The sequence below is a fragment of the Apteryx mantelli genome, chromosome 1, assembly GCF_036417845.1.
Source record: "Apteryx mantelli isolate bAptMan1 chromosome 1, bAptMan1.hap1, whole genome shotgun sequence".
Lineage (NCBI taxonomy): Eukaryota > Metazoa > Chordata > Aves > Apterygiformes > Apterygidae > Apteryx > Apteryx mantelli.
The window spans coordinates 207,360,443-207,379,651 of NC_089978.1; the positions used below are offsets into that span (position 1 = coordinate 207,360,443).

A 19,209-nucleotide genomic window follows, 5' to 3' on the forward strand; every position below is an offset into this window, starting at 1 on the left:
GCAGGACAAAAACAGGCTCTCCTCATAACCTGCACCAGCCTGATGGAAATCAGCTCCAAAATGGAAACTGTAAAGCCAGAGTTTGCCTGGGATAGTGCTGCCGATGAGCAGCCGGTATCACTTGGCCTCAGGCCCCCCCGCTCCACAACAACTGCCGGATCAGGGTGCAAAGCCGGAGCCCCCTCTGGCTGCCAAAAGCTCTGCAGACTTCCCTGGCTCAGTTGTGGAGCACCACAGGTACAGGAGCTTAGGAAAGACCCTGTCCCATACCTGCGATGTCACCTGTCTGAAACCTGCTGAAACCTCAGCGACACACTGAGGATGTGCAGAGCTACTTCAGTTCCTGGCAGTCAGGTCAAAGTTTTATGTTAGGGTGACCTCAATGATGGAAAAATGTCCCTTCCATGTGATGAGGATTTCCTATTGTTCTTGTTGTTGCCTATTTTGACCTTGGTAGCTACAGATTAATTTGTGTCCCACTCTAAAGAAGCATGTAGAAGTGCAAGGCAGCCAAAGTAGTGACTAGCTGAGAATAAAACAGAGGTCCTGCAAAATGCATGAACTCATTTTAATGTTCTAGGCAAAGGTTAACCCCTACTCTGTCCTTATTAATAAAGCTTCCAAAACCTTTAACTTTCCGGTTACATGGTAATGGCAGAGTGCCTGTCCTTTAGATACTTGCCCTTTTTGTTTTAAAAACTAAAATAAAAAAGATAAGTTACAAGTCTGTACCTGGGACCAGTCCTTCACAACAGGGAACATATTAACCACCATTAGCTTTAGCGTAAGAACATAGGGCTCAGCACTTCCCAGCACCGGACCCACTACAGTTTTTTTGTTTTCCTTTTGCATATATCTACCTTCCTTTCTCAACTCCCATGGAGATTAGCCCATGAAAGAACAGCAGATTAGGTACAAAGTTCAGTGAACTTACTGTAGTGGTAATGACAGTAGTTGGGTTTGGGATAATTCTGATGCTTAAAGTAACTGTTCCAGTTTTAATCAAGTCTGTAGTTTTGTCCCTGGCAGACAGCAAATTGTCATCTGTTATATAGACACGCAGTCTGTAAATCCAGTTTGTATCAAAACCACTGTCATAGTCAAACCTAGATGCAAGAATCAACCGAGACGTGTTGGAGCCAGCACTTGGTGAAAAGGTGAAATGATTGTTCACGTTGCCTGCAAGTGGTAGCAAAACAACAAAGTAACATCAAGAGAAGGAAGAAAAGAGAAAAACAATTCCACATTAAAATAAATGCCTGAAACAAGCAAAAAGATCAATTTCTGTTGACAACTTGTTATGGATCACTTTACACCTGTGTGGTATCATTGACAAGAATGGCTTGATCTTCTTGACTACTATATAAAATAATACAGTCATAAAACTGTTAAAATATGGAGTAAGAGCTCCTCCAGGGCCTCACAGCTAAGATGAGGCTGTGGAAATGGTTCAGTCCTATAGGGTTCACAACAGGAGACCCTGACATCACCTGCACGAGCTGGCCTTACGGCCTGGAGGTCAGTCAAGAAACAGCAGCACTGAGCCAGAACAAGATCCCTATGGTGCCACAGGGACTTTCCCACAGCTGGGGTGTCCTTGGAGCTGCTCTCCAGGTCACACGGCCACTCCCAGCAGGTCCACCTCCAGCATCTCTCCATGGCTTCTTCCTCTGCCCAAAACGCACACTGCACAGCCTTTGGCAAGTCCCCAGAAGATAGCTAATTACTGAGGGGGGTTAATTTTCTGCAGTAGGAATATCCACCTACAAATCAGACCAGGACTTGTCTGCACTGTGGGCTGCTGTGTGGACCAGAGTGGAGCGTGGTGTGTCTGGCACCGCAATCCGCTCTTTTTCTGTTCACATGACTGATTGTTAAGTTGGGTGTAAGTAAGACTTATCTGACTTGATCTCAGGAGATCTGTGAGTGGCTTGGACTGTAGGTAGGCCAGCCCTGGCTGTTACGCTGTGGGCAGACCACACGCAGGAGAGATCATACCCATGTAAAGGCATTGGATGTGTTTTTGCTTTTGCTCTTGTTGCCCTGAAGAGCTCCAGAATTGAAGTTGAAGGGACCTAGAAGGCCATGTCTATGCTACTACATGAAAGGGGCCAGCGACTGGTCTCTGGCTCAAAGGCCAGCTGCCTGTCCGTGCAGCCAAACCCCCTCAGCCTTTGCACCAGAGGACCCACACACAGCCGCTGCCAGGCAAAGTCCCAGGTCCCTCGGTAATGCCCAGGCTCTCTTCAGAAACATGCTGCTTGGCATAGACCTAAATCACACCAGCAACCAAACTTAACACTTCAGCAGTGGGGACCAATACTGAGGCCTGTGGCCTGACCCTGATTTACTGATCTAAACAAAGCCTTTCTGTGGGCTTGCTGGTAAGCAATGCTGAGGCAGAGCTCCTCTGCAGCATTAAAGGGCTGGAATAGGACAGAAGTTCTCTCTTTTTTTGCTCACAGCTCTTTATTGGCACCTGAACAATCTGCTCACTCCTTCTCAGTAATCATCTCAGGAACAAAAAAAGAAATTCCCCCAAGAAAGCACATTCCCTTTTTTGTGAAGCTGAATGTCATCCACTGCCTTAGTGTTTCTCTGCGTGGATGAAGTTGATCACTGGGTTGAAACACATGTTCTTACAGTGGGATTTTAATGCATACAGCATGGAATGGGGACAAACAGGTTTACACAGTAGTTTTGAATAGGGTACCAACATCCAAAGGTGAGAGATGCAGAGTAACAGAAATCACCACAGATTTCTCCAGATTTACTCAGCTGTAACTAGAAGCGAAATTTGACCCTGCATGTCATTCCAGCTCATTCCACAGAAGTCCATGTCAATTTTACACTTCATCATCAAGTAACTAATGTGGTGGGCAATCCACACCTGCAAGGGCATGGTTCTGGGTGGTAGCACCAGTAGCCAACTTGGGGAGAGACAAAATAATGATACGAGAAAACTGGGGATCATCATGAACTCTCCATGAAAAGTAGCACATAAACTGTGCTAGACTTTTATTTACAAATCCAAGCGAGCCATCAGAATTCAAGAATTTTTGCACTGCTCCAAGCTCACACACTGTGACACAGTACCTTCATTAATGAAGTAACGGAAAGACCTGGGATCAGAATCGCGATCTTGACATACAATCCTGAAGCCATTAATATTAGTCCCAACAGCTAAGCTAACTGGGATTTGAAATGAGTAGAAATTGGGTGAACAAACTGGTTCTTCATCATTTACTTCCAAAACATTGACAGTTACCTGAAAGAAAAGAGCAATAACCAGCTGAAATGCCTTCACTGTGCTAAGACAGAATTGAATTGGCTTCAGAAGCTGTTTGGCTTTGCCCTTTTCATTCTTTTGACAAACAGCTGTCGAAGAGCAAAGAAACTCCCTTCCAATCTGGTTTCTACCAGAAAATGTTGATGATTGTTTGACTTCCTTTTCATGTTGTGATCAGTACTCCTTTGGGAACAGGTTCCTTAACCTGAATCATGTTATAAGACCACTTTTTTTTTTCTGATTTGTCTGACGATTTGAATTACCTGAAGTGTGTCATAATAAGAATGAGAAATAATAATAGTAGAACATATTCATTAAGCTTCCTTCCAAAGGTCTCAAATTGCTTCACAGTCATTAGTTAGGCTTCTTAGCACATTTAATAATAATTCAGAGTGTGATCCATGGAAAGAAGGAACACTCCCTATAGATTGACCCTTCCCAGAGAGAAAGAAATGCTGGTAATGGCCTTCTGCAAGGCGAGGGGCACACTGGTTGGAGCCAGTTGTACTTAATGCCAGCTGGTGTTAGCCACCTGGGAGAAGGAGGCTACCCCTCTCATAAGCTTTTTCCTCTAACGTTTGTTGACCTTAATATACCAACAGATAAACTCATCATCATTATGAGTTCCTGATGCTACGTTTTCCTTAATCACCACCTTGAAACATTACAGGAGATAAGGAGATAAAGTATTTCTCTCCTAGCTTCTCAGTGGATGGTGGTTGTCTGGAATAAAAAAGCAGGCCTAATTCCTGTATCCCATCCAACAGATGTCTATTTGGCAAAAATCAAATGCAAGGCAGTCCTCACAGAGGAGATGTGAACCAGTAAAGTATGTGAAGAAGCCTGGGATTCTTCGGAAGGAATAATTGCAAATGCCTTTGTGGATACACCACCTACATCTATTTTTCTAAATAGAATAGCTCTAGGGAGCAAGCTTGAACACAACCATACTGTTTAATGATACCATGGTCCCTGGCATACTCTTGGCTCGTGCCAGATAGCACTGTCTGGGACAAAACTAGGTCTCTGCCAGCAGATGGTATGTGTCAGGGTCCACCCCCATTAGAGATCATCGACAAGGCTGTCCCAATCTGGGCCCCTCAGATATTATTCTAACAAACTACACAGGCCCTCAGCCCATACCTCAAGTATGCAGCACATTCCCTCTGTCTCACATCATGAAAACACACTTCTGGTGGGCTGCAACACAGTCCTCACATTACTGCAGGTACTTTGATGTGAAAAAAGGACACACACAAAATTATAAGTATGCTTAATAGCCACAGGAGCACTATCTGAGGTCCAGAAAAGACTTGGTGCTAAGCATAGATGCAATTAGGCTGTGCTACTTGTCCTCAAGACCCTGTCCCTGTTCTATTTTCTGGTATATGTGTAGCCATAGAGAATACCTTATGTTGTCTAGGACACAGAAAACAATTTTACTGTCAAGGTAAAATAAAAAAGTCTGAAAGACAAATACCACAGAGTTAAAAAAATAAAAATATTGCTTTAATCCTTTTGTAAGAAATAAATCAAGACTGAATGAACACCACCTCCTTCATCTGATTAATATAGAGCCCTGTGCAGGGGTGAACTTGCTTTATACACACCAAAGCGCTTTGCCCAATGTCTTACTGTTCTTGTCAGGAAGAAGAGAAAAAAATGTAGATAAAGGGGGAAAAACAGAGTGGGTTTACTCACAGATACTGTTGCAGTCTTCTCTTGGTCTGAGGCCTGTACTGTGAGAAGGTATCTTTGAGTGGTTTCATAGTCTAATCTAGCTAAGATCTTCACATCTCCTTCGGTTGGGTTGATCCAGAATATATTTGTGTAATCCCTGGTGCCCCCTCCAGCTACAATGGAATAAGTGATGACACTGGGTGGCCAGTCTTTGTCTCTGGCATTCACTTTTCCAATGCTGGATCCAGCTGAAATAAAGAAAATCCATATTTTATTAACATTTTAAACTTAGAAGAAAAGGAAGTACAGAGTATTTGTTCATACCAAACCTTGATGAAACTGTAACTAAACATTTGTTCTGGTGTTTCCCACCAAAAAATGTAAAGCAAAGGTGTGAGAAATACTAGGTTATCATGCTCTATTACAGCTCTCCCATGTATAGACTTGCCTGTTAGCAACAAATACCAAAATGTGAGGAGTCTAGAGAACCACAACAGAGGTGCTTTGACGGTGAGGACCACCCCCGGAGCCCTGCATTGACACACACTAATTACCATACTGTGGCAGGCCAAATGCTATCTTGGGTAGGAGGAACAAGATGCTTTCTTTTTGTCCACCTTGAAATGCAGTTGCCTCTCTTCCTTCCAGGGTGTTTAACAGGCAGCTTGAATTACCTTCATAGGGAACATTTATAAAGTAAGCTACAAATGATAGTGCTGTGCACTGGGAGGACTAAGATGGGACTGTGCACACCCATCTCTGCAGACATGGATTTAACCCTGACTATATCCATATGGCCTGGGGATATTCAGGATATGTCAGTGCATGTAAGGGAGTGACTTAACAGGCAGGCAGTCCTGGTGGACAACACATTAACCAGCACTGTGCCCTTGGGTGATGGAGACCACATACTGGGCGGTATTAATAAAAGCATTTCCAGTACATCATGGGTAGTGGTTGTTCCCCTCTCCTCAGCACTCACAAGGCTGTATCTGGAAAACTGTGACCAGTTTGGGACCTCCCAGTATGACAGAGACATGAACAAACTGGAGAAAGGCCAGTGGATGAGCAGCGAGATGGCAGGGAGCTGGAGGCACAGGCTGCACGAGGAGAGGCTGCTGGAATGGGGCTGTTCAGCCCGGAGGAGGGAAGGCAAATGGGGGGATTTCATTGCTGCCCTCCACTGAAAGGTGATAATAGAGAAGACCAAGACAGACTCGTCTCAGAAGTGGACAGTGAAAGGACAACAGGCAACAGAGAGGAATAAGTTGCAACATGGAAACTTCCAACTGGATATAAGGAAAAAATTGTCTGGAATGAGGGTTGCTGAACTGTGACAGGAGCTCAGAGAGGCTGTGGAGTCTCCATCCTTCAAGATTTCAAAACTAATTGGACAAGGCTCTAAGCAGCCTGGTCTAACTTTGAGACTAACCCCCCTTTGAGCAGGTGCTGGATTTGAGACCTCCAGATGTCCCTTCCACATTCAGTTTTCTATGATCTTAGGAAGTCCAGAATGAGTATCAAGATTTATTTGGCATTTTTCATATCTAAAGATCTCTCTTTTTTTTTTCAGCCAACAGAAAAAAAAATAGTAAGTCAGGTCCTGGGACAGAAGGTCTGTGTTTACTGTGTTAGATTGTATGAGGGAGAGGCCACAGCAAGAGGCTGAAGCTGAGGAAGATGCCCCCCTGTGCCAAGCTCCTCTGAGCACCAAGCAGCGCAGCACAGAGCAGGCTGGCAGTCCCTCCAGGCACATGACACTCACTGAGGAGCTGAGAAGCCGCCGCACCACTCTGCAAAGTCATGAGATGCGGGACTCACCGAGAGATGGGAAGGGCCTCAGCCAAGGGGGTCCTCTCTCATCTGCACCACCATCTATAGTGGCTTCTTTACATCATTGCGATCCTTTTGAAAAGCTAATTTATCAAGAACAGAAAGATGATCTAAAACAAGAAATCTGAGTTCAGTTCCTGGCTCTGTCACAGATTTCTTGTGCAACTTGCTGGATTTGTCTGTGTCTCAGCTTCCATCTGTACCACTGGAGTTGCTGCCAGTCCTGTCTATTTAGGGGTACAAGGTGGCTGTACAGTGCAACCCCAATCAAACTGGGACTTTGAGCCATTCTCCTCATTCAATTAAATAAAAATACATTTGGAGCAAAAATGTGCTTATCAACATGACATCATTATTTCTATCATGTAGGTGCTACTTACTGTACCTTTAGTAATTTCTGAAACATTAAATTCATATGATAAACTACTGAAGACTGGAAAAAATTCATTCACTGGCTTTATCCTGATGTAAATGTAGATGATATCTGGAAATATAACAGAAGATTAAATCAGAGTTATGTATGACTGTGAAATTTTCTCATGCATATATTCAAAATACATATGGCATTCCTCTCTCTCCATGCTGTTCCAGCACAGGAAAACATCAAAAATGTAAAGGGGATACTTGCTTGAGTAGTTAGGCCAGGCAATATCTTGCACCCTGACAGTCAAAGAAAAAATTTCAGCTCCTAGATTAGCTGGGTTTTCTAAATCAATACTTTCCGTCATCTAAATTAAAAAGAAACACAGTTGTATTTATACTTCTTTACATAAAGTCGCAATACACATGGTGGTGATTAGTTTTTCTCAATGATCTGTGAGTGGGATCTCCCTTGGGTGTATAGAATTGCCATATAGGAGTTATATAGGCTATAGTCAATTACAGGACATTGAATTTCATGTTCACTCTCCGCTGTCTCTTGGCAATTCAAAACTGCCTCCCTCTGCCAAGAACATATCTGTGCCGCGAGTGCAGGAAGTCGTACCATTTGGAGCAAAAGGTCTTGGCCTTTTACCTGGTGAATTCAAAGCATTTGTGATAAACGGGCTGTTTACTGAGCCCTGTGTTGGCTCAACAAGGATCTGCTATTGCTAAATAGTAGCAGTTACTGCTTGAGATCATGCCTGCAGACCTGCCTCAAAGGTGTCAGGTTCAGCCACCAGTGTTTATCCAGGAAAAAGCTGTTACTGAAACAGTGACTCACACAAAGATTTAAATCCTACTTCCTTGGGCTCTCTGGAGGAGCCCTATAAACGCTGGGCTTCCAGGACTAAAGCATGTGCAGCCACAGCTTATCCTCTATAGGGAAATTCCAGGAGAGACATGACGCTTCAGACAGCCTGTTGTGTTACACAGACATGGTAATGACAATAATATCCTGTGCAGCCACGGAAATGTTTTTTATGTTGGAAGATGAAGCTAAGGACAGTGGTCATTGATATTTATACCTCAGATCAAAAATTAAAGACATCCAAAATCATTTTACTCATCCTATAGCACTCTCCTCTTTTAGATGGAATGCCTGTGTACTCACTAGTTTGTGTAATCGGCACCCTTTTTTCTTTATTTGGCCACTGTTCTTTTTAAATCAACAAAACAACCACCACTGTACATGTCCAACAGCTGGCGGGAGCTGTGGCCACTGCAAATATGACAGCAGCTATCAGCATAAGGCACCCAAATTTTGACACGCAAAATCACACAGGTGCAAATCCCACCTGCTTTTGTGAAAATTTACCACTCTAAGTGCCTTTACAATTCTGATCAATCGATCTGGGAAGTAGTTACTCAGTCTGGGGTTTCTCAAGTGTTTCAGTTCTTCATGCTGAATAGCAAGGATCTTCTGTGGTCTGCCTGAATAAATGGGTATGAAATGGCATCAGTTTTCTCTGCTTATCGATATCAAAGTTGGTGCTTCACACTCCCTAAAAAGGATTTTTTTCAGTCATATCTAGCACTTAGATTAAGAACTGGAGAAACAGCTCTCTGTTCACCAAATTGTCCAAAATCCATACAAAGCATCCTATCAAAAGGTACATAGTTCACATCCTGTCAAAGCAGTCATTTTCCACATCATACTCCTTTGACATGAATTACACTAATTCTTTTTTATTGAACAGAAAATGAATTCAAAATAAGAAATGCCCTTAATAATATTTCAAAAGTTAGCTCCTGAAATAAGACTATCTATCTAACATAAAGCTATAAATGACTGACCACAAGTCTTCCAGACATGGAATCCAGAGCGAATTTATTGCTTCCAAAACCAGATAGTCCAGTGAAATTAAATAGATTGTTTGGTGGATCAACGTCAATATCTTTACAGAAATTTCTAAGATCAAGAAGAAATATCCCAAAAGTAGTATTTTCATTTCTCTCTTCCCTGTTTAAAAGAAACATGTTTCCCATCAGTTCTTTACATTTCTTCTCTTAAGCTCTTTATATATTACATGCCAAAACATTGACTTCCATTTTATTTTCAGATCTATTTCCTAGATCTAAATAGACAACAGCTGATGAGGCAACCTTGAATCTGACCCATATGCTGTGGTGGATAACAGCTCTATATAATGGGAAGGACATAAACATTTAGCCAGATCCAACCCAAAATCTTGGAACTCATCCTAACTTCAGAAGCTGCCTCAAGATCTTAACATTCAAAACTAGTTCAATTACTAATTCGTATTTTTAAAAACCTTTAAACAGTTCTTCAGTACATTGTAATGTTTTCTTGTTGAGATGTTCATTTTTTTCTCCTTAACTAATACGTGACCCATTCTGCTATTTTTTGAAACTAGAATTTCTGGCCCTTCTGTTGACATAGGCAATGTCACTGTGATGCACATGATGGAATCGGGGGGATGGGGGAGGGGGGAGATAGATGTCAGTTTTATTTTTTAATCTAGAGAATTATACATGAAAAACTATAGGAGAACTAACTGAAATATCCTTAAGCCCTGATTTTGTTTCCCTTGTACAGTCTCTGTATGACTAGTTCTTTAATTAGCTGATCACATTTTTCCCTGAAGATCTTTGCTTCATTCAGATCATAATGTGAGCTGAAGTTATGATCTGAATGACAACTGGATATTAAATAGACTCTTGTGTTTAGTGTCATGGATGTAGTAACCAAGCAGTGCTCTGAAGAACTGCTGCTCCATAAAATTATGTGATTTCAATGCAAGGCATTTAAATTAGCCACTGAGCAAGCAATTTAAACAGACAACCACTAACTGGAAATCCCTCTCTGCACAGGTCTGATGCGTTATGATACAGACCTCGGCTTGAGACTCTGGTTTCTCACATGCAGGACTGTCAAACTACCAAAAGCGCACCTGAAGTCTGTGAGGCACCCTGAATGCTTCAAACAGGACAATTTTGATATCAGTCTTTCTATGCCATCACATTTCATCTGTTAAATGGGAATAATGGCACATCCTCCTCTCATACAACTTCAAATATAAACTAGCTGATCATCCCAAATGTCTCAGAGCACACACAGCCATAGCAAAGTCCATGAGTAAGTTACCACGCACAGAGAAGACAGGAGGATATCTGGGCTCTGAAGACCTTACAGAATGCACTAGACAAGAAACATGGAGATAAACAGGAAGAGATTTAGAAAAAAGTTCAGGAAGTTTAAAATACAGCCCCAAAACTGTCTGGAAGGCTTTCTGAAGGGGAATGATTCCCCATAGCTTAGCATAAAGTGAGAAAGAAGGAGGCTTGTTCCGTATGGGTCAGAAAAGTAACTCTACACAACACATGGCTCTGATATCTTAAGGGATGTGGTACCTGAAGAGAAACATAAATAAAGTACCTAACGATACAATGTTTTCCGTCCAAATTTCCAGTCTGAACAAGACAGAGATTTGAATGTTGTGCCCTAAGATGCTTACAGTGAGCACTGAGCTTAAAGGCTCATGAGGAATGTCCCTTTGAACCTCTAGCTCTAGGACTGGGGACTCTGACCAGTGCACCCTGGGCTGGACGCTGGTCTGGGTATACGCGGCTGCTCGAAGGCTGTACCTGAAGGTAGAAGGATTGCATTCTGGCGGGTTGTCATTGAGATCTTCGATAATAATCGTGATCTCCATTTCACTGGCCTGACCTCCGCTGGGGCTGTCCTCCACACGCACGATCACCGAGATATTGGGGTTAAGCCGCAGCGACAGGGCTTCTCGGTCGATTCTCCTGGCCACCTGCACCACGCCAGTCACTAGGCCGAGAGGAACCGCAATTTAGACACTCACCATCTGGAGGACCCTTGGGGGCCTCAGCAGAGAGCGTGGAAAGTGGTTATATCTCCCATATATGCAGAAGAGCTGGTGCTAAGCAGTCCTAAAGCAAGAGCAGATCAGGGGAGCAGTCACTGTATGCTCACCCCAGAGTAAAAAGCTCAGGGCACTGGGGCAGCCAACCCAGGGACCCCAGGGAGCAGTAGAGCAGGGCCAGCATGTTAGCGCTGCCTCTTTTGGACCACCTGGCCTGTGGAGGAGCTCAAGCAGCACAGTGAACCTGCGTAGCGAATCTCCCTTGCTGTGTGTCTCAGCGCTAGGGCAGAGCTCAGCCTTGCTCCACAGGGCATCTTCCAGGTGTGACCTGACCACTTTGTGCTAATCTAAAGAGCGCAGGAGAGACAGGAGTTGCCCTCAGAAGGTAACAAAGATGCCTGCCTGCACAGGGCAGATCCCAGTGTCAGAGATTTCTCTGCCGCACCTCTCTGAACCCCCAACAGCCACATGTGCTTATCCAGCAGGAGGGAAACAATGGGAATGTCCCGTGGTCTAACTATCTGTAGCTGTTGCAAGAGCCCCAGAAAGGTCTCTACAATCCTCAGAGATTAAAAAGAATAAGGCTGATCTTACATCTGCCAAAGGGACCACTGTCATCCAGAAGTAAGTCAATATTTACCAGTAAGTCACCTTTGGTCTACCCTCTCCAGGATATCTTGTTGAATCCTAGTCAGCCGACCGAAGAATTTGACCCTAGGAACGTATGTACTGAGCATTTTCTCTTTATATGGGTGACCACAGAAGAAAGTAAGCCAGCTTAAAACTCAGGCAAAAGCTTTCTTTTCCCAGCCCTGGTATGCCTGTTTTTAAGATGTCAGAAGGCACATTTTTGCTTGTCTTACATGGATTTATGGAGAAATATGTTTCGGAAGATTGGATACTGTAGAAAAGTCTGCTGGGAAAGTCTTCATCATCAGGATCTTTAGCTGTTATATTGGCAACAACAGTCCCCGGGCTTTGCTCCTCTGGAATCTGGTAGATTCTTTGTTTTCTACAAGAGAAAAGAAAATTCAGCAAAGGGCATGTCTGTGTTTGCAAGCGCAGCTGGTCACAGATGTAGCTGAGCAGCCAGTTGTAGCAGCAGAGCTGTGGCCACGCTGGGCTCAGAGATGGCTTCAAAGCTATTCACACATCAGGGTAAACATCTGAGTCACTGGTTCTGCCAGCTGGATGTGATCACAAAGCATTACAGACACACAAGTAAGTGTCCTTCCCTTTCCCTGTAACTTTTTAACAGTAAAAGTGACTTGACATTCACTGAATCATGGAAGCTGAAGATGGAAGGGGGTAGTAAGTGTTCAGACATGCAGTCTATCTCCCTACAGGGCCACTAGCTTGCAAAGCCACTTCCTTTAATTCCGTCATTTTGTAGGAGGAAAAAAAAAAACAAAAAAAACAGAAGCTGTAATATAATTAATTGTTTTGGAATGAATGATAGGGGTTTTGGGGGGACAACAGTATTAATGAAAAGTTTCAGGTTGCCCCTGCGGTAGGTGGAGGCAGGAGGGAGCACTGTGCCCCAGGTGCACATGCTCAGCACTGCCAGCAACACCTGACTCTCTGATTCATTGTACACAGAGAAAATGGTTCATTACTGCAGTTGCTTGGCACACCAGTACTCCCACATTTCTCATGAAGTGGGTGAGTTTATGGATCAGATATAGTCTGGCAGGCAATCGTGCAGGATTGCCTATAATGATTGCAGTTGCCTGTTCACATGGGTACCCAGGTATGCAATTATGGTACCTGAACCACGTGCAAAAGCAGGCATGGGTGAGCACACAACAGCTGTGCAAGTGAAGACTGATTTATTTTACTGAAATATACACACACACGTGTGCACACACACACATCTTCTGCTCACAGAAATCAAAGGGAGTTGTAGGTGTTCAACAATCAGAAAAGCATGAATGTGTTTCAAGACTGAATCCTTTTGCACATTTTAAACTTCCTATGCCATCCCTTACTTCATGGCCTAGTCTGCAGTCCCCAGCTTGAGGAAAGCAGTGGGGCCTTCATTGCCCTCTGAAAGCCAGCATCAATGGGGTGGCTCATAACGTTTGGAGCAGAGAATGGTAGAGCCAGAACAGAAGATCCCACGTCTCCAGGCCTCCACTTTCAATTTTAAGAATGGTTAAGAAGACACAATATTTCCAACTGTTGTGTCAGCTCATATGACAAGAGGAAGGCATACAAGAGAGAAATCATCTAGGGTTTGCTCAGTAAAAACACCCAACTTCCAGCCGGAAGCAACCACAGAGTCTTTGAAGCTTGTGGAGCCAGTGTATTAATTTTCTGTCTCACTCTTGCTGTTGAGTCTCTTCCTGCCTTGTTTTCCTGTTGCTCCTTCCTGAGACACTCAGAAACAAAACAAGTAGCAGCAGGTCTCTTTCACAGCTACCAAAAATGCCACCCCAAAATTCCTCCCGTCTCTGATTGCAGGGCAATATGGGAGGGATGGCTCTGATGGGTTTGATTCAGATGGGGGACATCCCCAGACCCCTGGGGAACCCCCACGCCAGCCTCCCTGCAAACAGCCCCCCTTCACTGCCCGGTAGGACCAGGACCCCGGGCCCGGCCTGGGCCCTTGTCCTGTCCCCACTGCATCTCTTATGAAGAAGTAGGACATTTTCAAGCACGTTCCCATAGCAGCGGGTGCTAGCACAGCTGCACAGGAGTTTGGGCCACTTCCTATACAACCACGTCTGGGCTGTGTCCTGTTGTCAATCTATCTGCAGCCTGCCACTGCCTTTGCACAAGATTGTTCAAGCAGCTCTTTTAGACACTGTAATGTAATGAAGAAGGAAGCATATGTTTGTTTTTTTGTCTTCTCCTTTGTTTTCCATAGTCCAAAAGTTTTCCATTCATTTTACAGCCAGACTTTCAAAAGGCTGAATGCCAATGCAGTGTGAACACCAAAAACAGATGCGCTTGCATATACTATGGGAACAATTTAAAAGACCCCTTAAAACTTCAGTCTTGAAAGCTTTGATCAGGAGAAAATATAGAAGGTTTGCTAACTTGTCAAGTTTCCCCCACTCCCCTCACAGCACTAATTATTAGTGTCAGAAAATACACAGTCCCAGCGTGCAGCTCCCATTTTAGCAGGGGAGAGGGGATATATGTGCATAGCAAGGACAGCTCATGAAGTATAATTTAATGTCAAGCTCTTTAAACTGTTTGAGCTTCTCTTTTTGGTCTGTAGTGTCAGTAGAAATTCTGGCTCCCAAAAGGGAGAAAATTCAAACAAATACCAGGCATTATTTTTGCCACATAAGAACTGAGCCTTACACCTTAGATGTTATGGATGCTGAAGTCACTGCAGCTTTCACTGATTGAACAAGTAGATAAATATTTAAAAGAGCTCCTTTAGCATTCCACACGTAAGGATAAATAAACAGAAATGGCAACATTTGGAGGAAATAATCAGTCTAGAATACAATGTGCAAATGTTGGCACTGCGATGCATATTCCTCCTGCTTGTAGCAGTACAGTAACATGGAGCAAGTCGTTAACCTTTCCTAACTGATTATTCCACCCATGAAGTTCAAGTATTAAATAAGTAGCAAAAAACCCCTGTATCTCTTTCTAATATTTCATTCTCCTGTTTCATCAGATTCTCCAGGCCTTTCCCCAGCAAGGTCCAGATCCTTGGCCTCAGCGCAGCGGCTGTGCCTTGCTCTGGCTCCCCAAAGGCCCCAGAATATTGCTCCAAACAAGTGGCTGGAAGCCTCTAGGCACAGCCTGGGTGCTGCACTGTCTCCTGCCCCCTTTGCAGAGATAACAAGAGAGAGGCCGTCATAAATATTTACAGAAGGGACCAGCTAAGCCCTTGGGCATCTTCAGGATCGGGAGACCTAAGAAAGTGTCTTGAATCCGATTGAGTGTCTCATGCAAAGTGGCAAAGGTGAATCAATAACAGAATCAGATCAAATCTTTAAGAATTCTGCTTGTCGGGCTCCCACTTTAGAAACCACAGCCCGGGGTGCTTTCCCATGCAAAATGGCCTGTGTGGCAGCATAGCCATATTTCCCGTTCTGCAAATTTTCAGCTGTATTCCTGATTCCAGCTAAAAGTCCATTAATCTCCAAAAGCTATTTCTGACTCGTGTGTTATGACACAACCATTTCTGCTTATGACACAGTAAGAGGTGGGAATGTTTCAGAGATGACTGGGTTTGTTTACGAGTCTAAGTGCCTGGGAAGAAGAGGAAAAGACAGATCAAAAGTGAGACCTTTTTATGTCTAGACACTTCTGCATGAATAAACATCATTTTGGTGAAATGCACATATGCATGAAGGGTAAATTCTGTACGATTGTATTCATATAGGGTAAAATTCACCTCTTTGTCTGAACTTGTCCAAAGGTCTTTGCATAGCTTTAACCTACCTAAACGCTAGCAAGTACAATGAGCTTGTTTGGCATTTCTTGGCATGAGGGCTCAGCCTGGAAAACTAACAACTATTACAAATAAAAATGAGATTAAGAAAGGCAAATGAGGGCAAAACCTTCCAGCAGGACACCAGGAATCATAACAAAATGAAAATACTGTTTTTGGTAGTACTTTGTTGTTATATTAGTTTACCCTTACATCACACCCTGCCACTGGTACTAAAGTAGTAAAGCTGGGAAAACATCTACATTTGGAATAAAATGGAAGTTTTTCACTCACATGGTAAAGTAAGGTCTTTCATCATTGGTGTTAATGATATTTACATTCACTGTTTTAGTAGAGCGGAGTCCTTCTGGATCGGTCACTGTTATATTTAAAAAGTAACTGTTAAATAAAAAACAAAACAAGAATCACTCTGTAGCTACAGAATGAAACTTTTCTCTGCCTACAGTGAGCAAATAGAAAGACCAATGCATAAAATAAATTCTCACCTGTGTGGATCTTTCTCATAATCAAATTCTCTTTCAGAAAAAATGGCTCCGCTTTCAAAAACTGAGAACGGCACTGATGCAGGGGCCAGTGAATACTGAAATTAAGAGACCTATGAATTAATTTTTGTGTCTTTTTCTTTAAACATCCCCCCATTCATCCTTGCCTTGGAGAATGGGCCAAGTTATAGCATAGGATTTGTTGCAAAACGTTGCATAATGAAGCATGCAGACATAGAAAATCTCTTCTGCAATGAGAATTTTACCCACAGGCTGTGTGATCACGGTTCTTTTAACAATTTTTTGCCATGTGATCACTCTAAATTCCCTCTCCGGAACATTATTTTACCTGTTGTCCAGCATTTCTATATTTTCAGCTTCTTATGATGTCTGAGATTCATTAAAGATTGAAAGACTGGTGGAACTCGCTCTCAGTAATGAAGCAGAGCTAAGTCCCCGGGCCTCTGCTTCCCTCCTACCTAGCTCAAGGACACGCTGCTTGGTGGTTTGAGCGGGCAAAACCTAAGTAAGGCCTTCAAGGTAGTTGCTCTCCCAAATAAAGCTCCACATTGAAGCAGTATTTTCAGATTCTGTTCTTGAACATGAGGTCTTTTATAACACAAAAGCCCACAAAGCCAAGCTACAAAACAATTCTTAGGTAAGTGCAGTTACTTTTGCCCTTTCTGCAAAAAAAGTTATCACTTCCCAGAAATTTTTCCTGCTATCAAGAGTATTTTCAGATCAATTAACACATTTTCTTAACTGATGGTCACAGTTTACCCTAGGATTGCCAAAAAGCTGAGATTCAGTTGCCTTGTAAGCAGTTTCCCTACTGTCTCATTTGAAAGAATGGTCATTGCAACACAGGAGATTCAAAATTGCATTTTCACTCTCATGTACAAAAAATGTTTTGGAAGCTATTTTCAAAAAAAGAGAGCCAATTGCGACTAGATCTCTGATCAGCTATATCAAACTTCCTTCACTGTCCCTTAATCCTGGGGTGATGAGAACTTAAAATACAATTCGTGTCCAACTGCTGAGGCTTGGTTTTCTTAGTTTATTATTGAAAATGCTGCTTTCTAACTGACTAAACCTTTTTCTGTGTTCCTGATAAGGAAGTTCATTGTTGAAAGCTGCTGGCTATTAGCATTTCAGATACAATGGATTACATTATCTCTTTTTTTTTCTTTAATACAACTTACTTTGAGTTGGGCATTTTCAGGATCAGCTGCTTCAACTTGGTAAATAAACCCAGGCGGTGTTCTGCTTCCTTCCAAGATATAGATCATCACAGCTGCATGAACAGAAATATAGTCAGATAATTGGATAATAATAAAGAACGCGGCAGCAAACGTGCTGATACACCGAAGCTGTCCAGAGGTATTACTGCCTGATGTGCGTTCTCACTTCACAAGTGTAATTCCAAAATCGCCACAGGAAAGAGCACAGATACTCAAAAGATAAGAAGAAAGCAACTGCATATGCATAAACAGGTTGCCGTCACTGGTAGCTGCAATACGGACCATGCCTTAGAGGTAAAGACTGGTCGTCACATATAGCCTCCTGCAAGCTGCCCATAGGGTATGGAGTAAAACAGTGCATATGGCCCACATACGCTTCTCTACTGTATGGATGGGGAGAAGGCAGCCCCCCGCCAGCCCCCTTTCCCCGTCCACCCCCTCCCCTGCCAAGAGAGCCCAGCACCTTTCTTCTTCAGTCCTGCTTTTCCCTTACGCCTGCGAGGAAAAGAAATGGTAGATGGTCAGCGGTAGCTTAAAATGTTGCCTTATTAAGGGTGCTAATTCAGTGCAAAGTATATTTCTTTCCACATCAGGACTTACCGCGCCGGGGCTATCCCGCACTGCGTCACTGGCAACGTGCGAGCTTTCTTTGGGCACAGCGATTCACAGAACGTCAGCTCTTTAGATCACATTATTTACTTCATGCCCTTTCGTGTCCACTGGACCTTGTGTTTCTGGACTATTAATTTCCAGCGTGACCCCTGCTGAGTGCTGCTTCTCATCGAGCAGTGGGGATCCCAGAGCAGAGTAATGAGGATTCCCAGAGGACAACAATATGAATATAAAGTTTAATGAGAGGGAGATGCTTTTTAATAACCAGCGAATGCACAATTAGTGTTTAATTGTAGCTGGTGCTGTTAACTAAAGCCATACAGTTAGACAGATCAGACATCTGCACCTACCAATTTATGGCAGCTCTAGCTGAGAGTTAAGCTGATGCATTTATTTGTAACAAGCTCCCACGTAGAGGGTGTTTCATGCTGTGCCAATCCCCTGAAGTGTCACATTTAATTATTATTAGATTCCAGCAGCACCCATGATACGCAAGACACCAGCTACACCGAGAAGATGACACAGCCTCTTCCCTCGGGGAAGCTAATTTGCTTTACAAACGAACCATAGTATGGAAGCAGGAACATCAATGTGCTTAAGAGGCGTTGGTTACACGGGCTGCATTTCAGGGGGGCTGCGCTGAACCAGAGCAGCCGCAAAGGGCTCCAGGGGTCCAGATCAAACCTGCAGCTGCACTGCGCTACCCAAGGGCAATGAGCCAGAGCCCTAAATAATACGGGGCTAGTCCAGATTTGGGGCCGTCAGCAGCCAGTTCTGAGGACATACCATGAACCCATCACAGTTCAATATTTTCAGATAGAAAACAGATTTTGTTCTGAACATTGAATTATTGAATGCTATTCTGTACAATGCTGTTAGAATATTAGCAAAGACTTCAAACAGGGTCTCAGTACCTCATAAGTAATAAGAGTATATTTTTACTCACTACCTGAACTGTATGTGAACAGGCAATAAATAAGTCATTATACTCTGTTACCTTGTGCTACAATTTTTTCAGGTCCCTCTCAGTAGTAAATGAACAAGATGAGATTGCCCAGAGAGCAAGACAATTATTTGCTATCCTTTCTCTTGACAGTGTAGTCCCCTGTATTATCTACCGCACAGCCTGCAAACCTGGCACTGATGCCAGCCAGGGTTTGATACTTCAGCCTCGCTCCTAACGCTGCTGGAGCCTTGTCGCTGCTGCACCTTCCCTGAATTCTTTCCATTTTCACCATCATAAATCACAGCCTATGAGATCTCATTTTTCGAATTGATTTTCCACTTAATGCCTCATATGCAGGGGCAAATGCAATATACAGATGTAAAACATTGGCAGAGCATTATTTTTACTGTTTTCCCCCCCAAAATAATTGCA

The 19,209-nt window shown here is 43.3% G+C and overlaps 1 protein-coding gene across 1 annotated transcript in view; it reads right to left on the reverse strand.

Moving 5' to 3' along the window:
• CDHR3 (cadherin related family member 3) overlaps positions 1–19,209 on the reverse strand; it is a 38,865-nt gene that overhangs the window by 10,462 nt on the left and 9,194 nt on the right. Inside the window, exons 4-14 of the mRNA XM_067289978.1 lie at positions 17,181–17,272; positions 15,982–16,076; positions 15,770–15,874; positions 11,940–12,088; positions 10,832–11,021; positions 9,020–9,185; positions 7,431–7,530; positions 7,188–7,286; positions 4,991–5,217; positions 3,097–3,268; positions 935–1,179 (exon numbers count right to left, since the gene is read on the reverse strand). Of these exons, the coding sequence (XP_067146079.1) occupies positions 935–1,179; positions 3,097–3,268; positions 4,991–5,217; positions 7,188–7,286; positions 7,431–7,530; positions 9,020–9,185; positions 10,832–11,021; positions 11,940–12,088; positions 15,770–15,874; positions 15,982–16,076; positions 17,181–17,272 (1,640 nt within the window). The remainder of the gene's footprint in view (positions 1–934; positions 1,180–3,096; positions 3,269–4,990; positions 5,218–7,187; positions 7,287–7,430; positions 7,531–9,019; positions 9,186–10,831; positions 11,022–11,939; positions 12,089–15,769; positions 15,875–15,981; positions 16,077–17,180; positions 17,273–19,209) is intronic.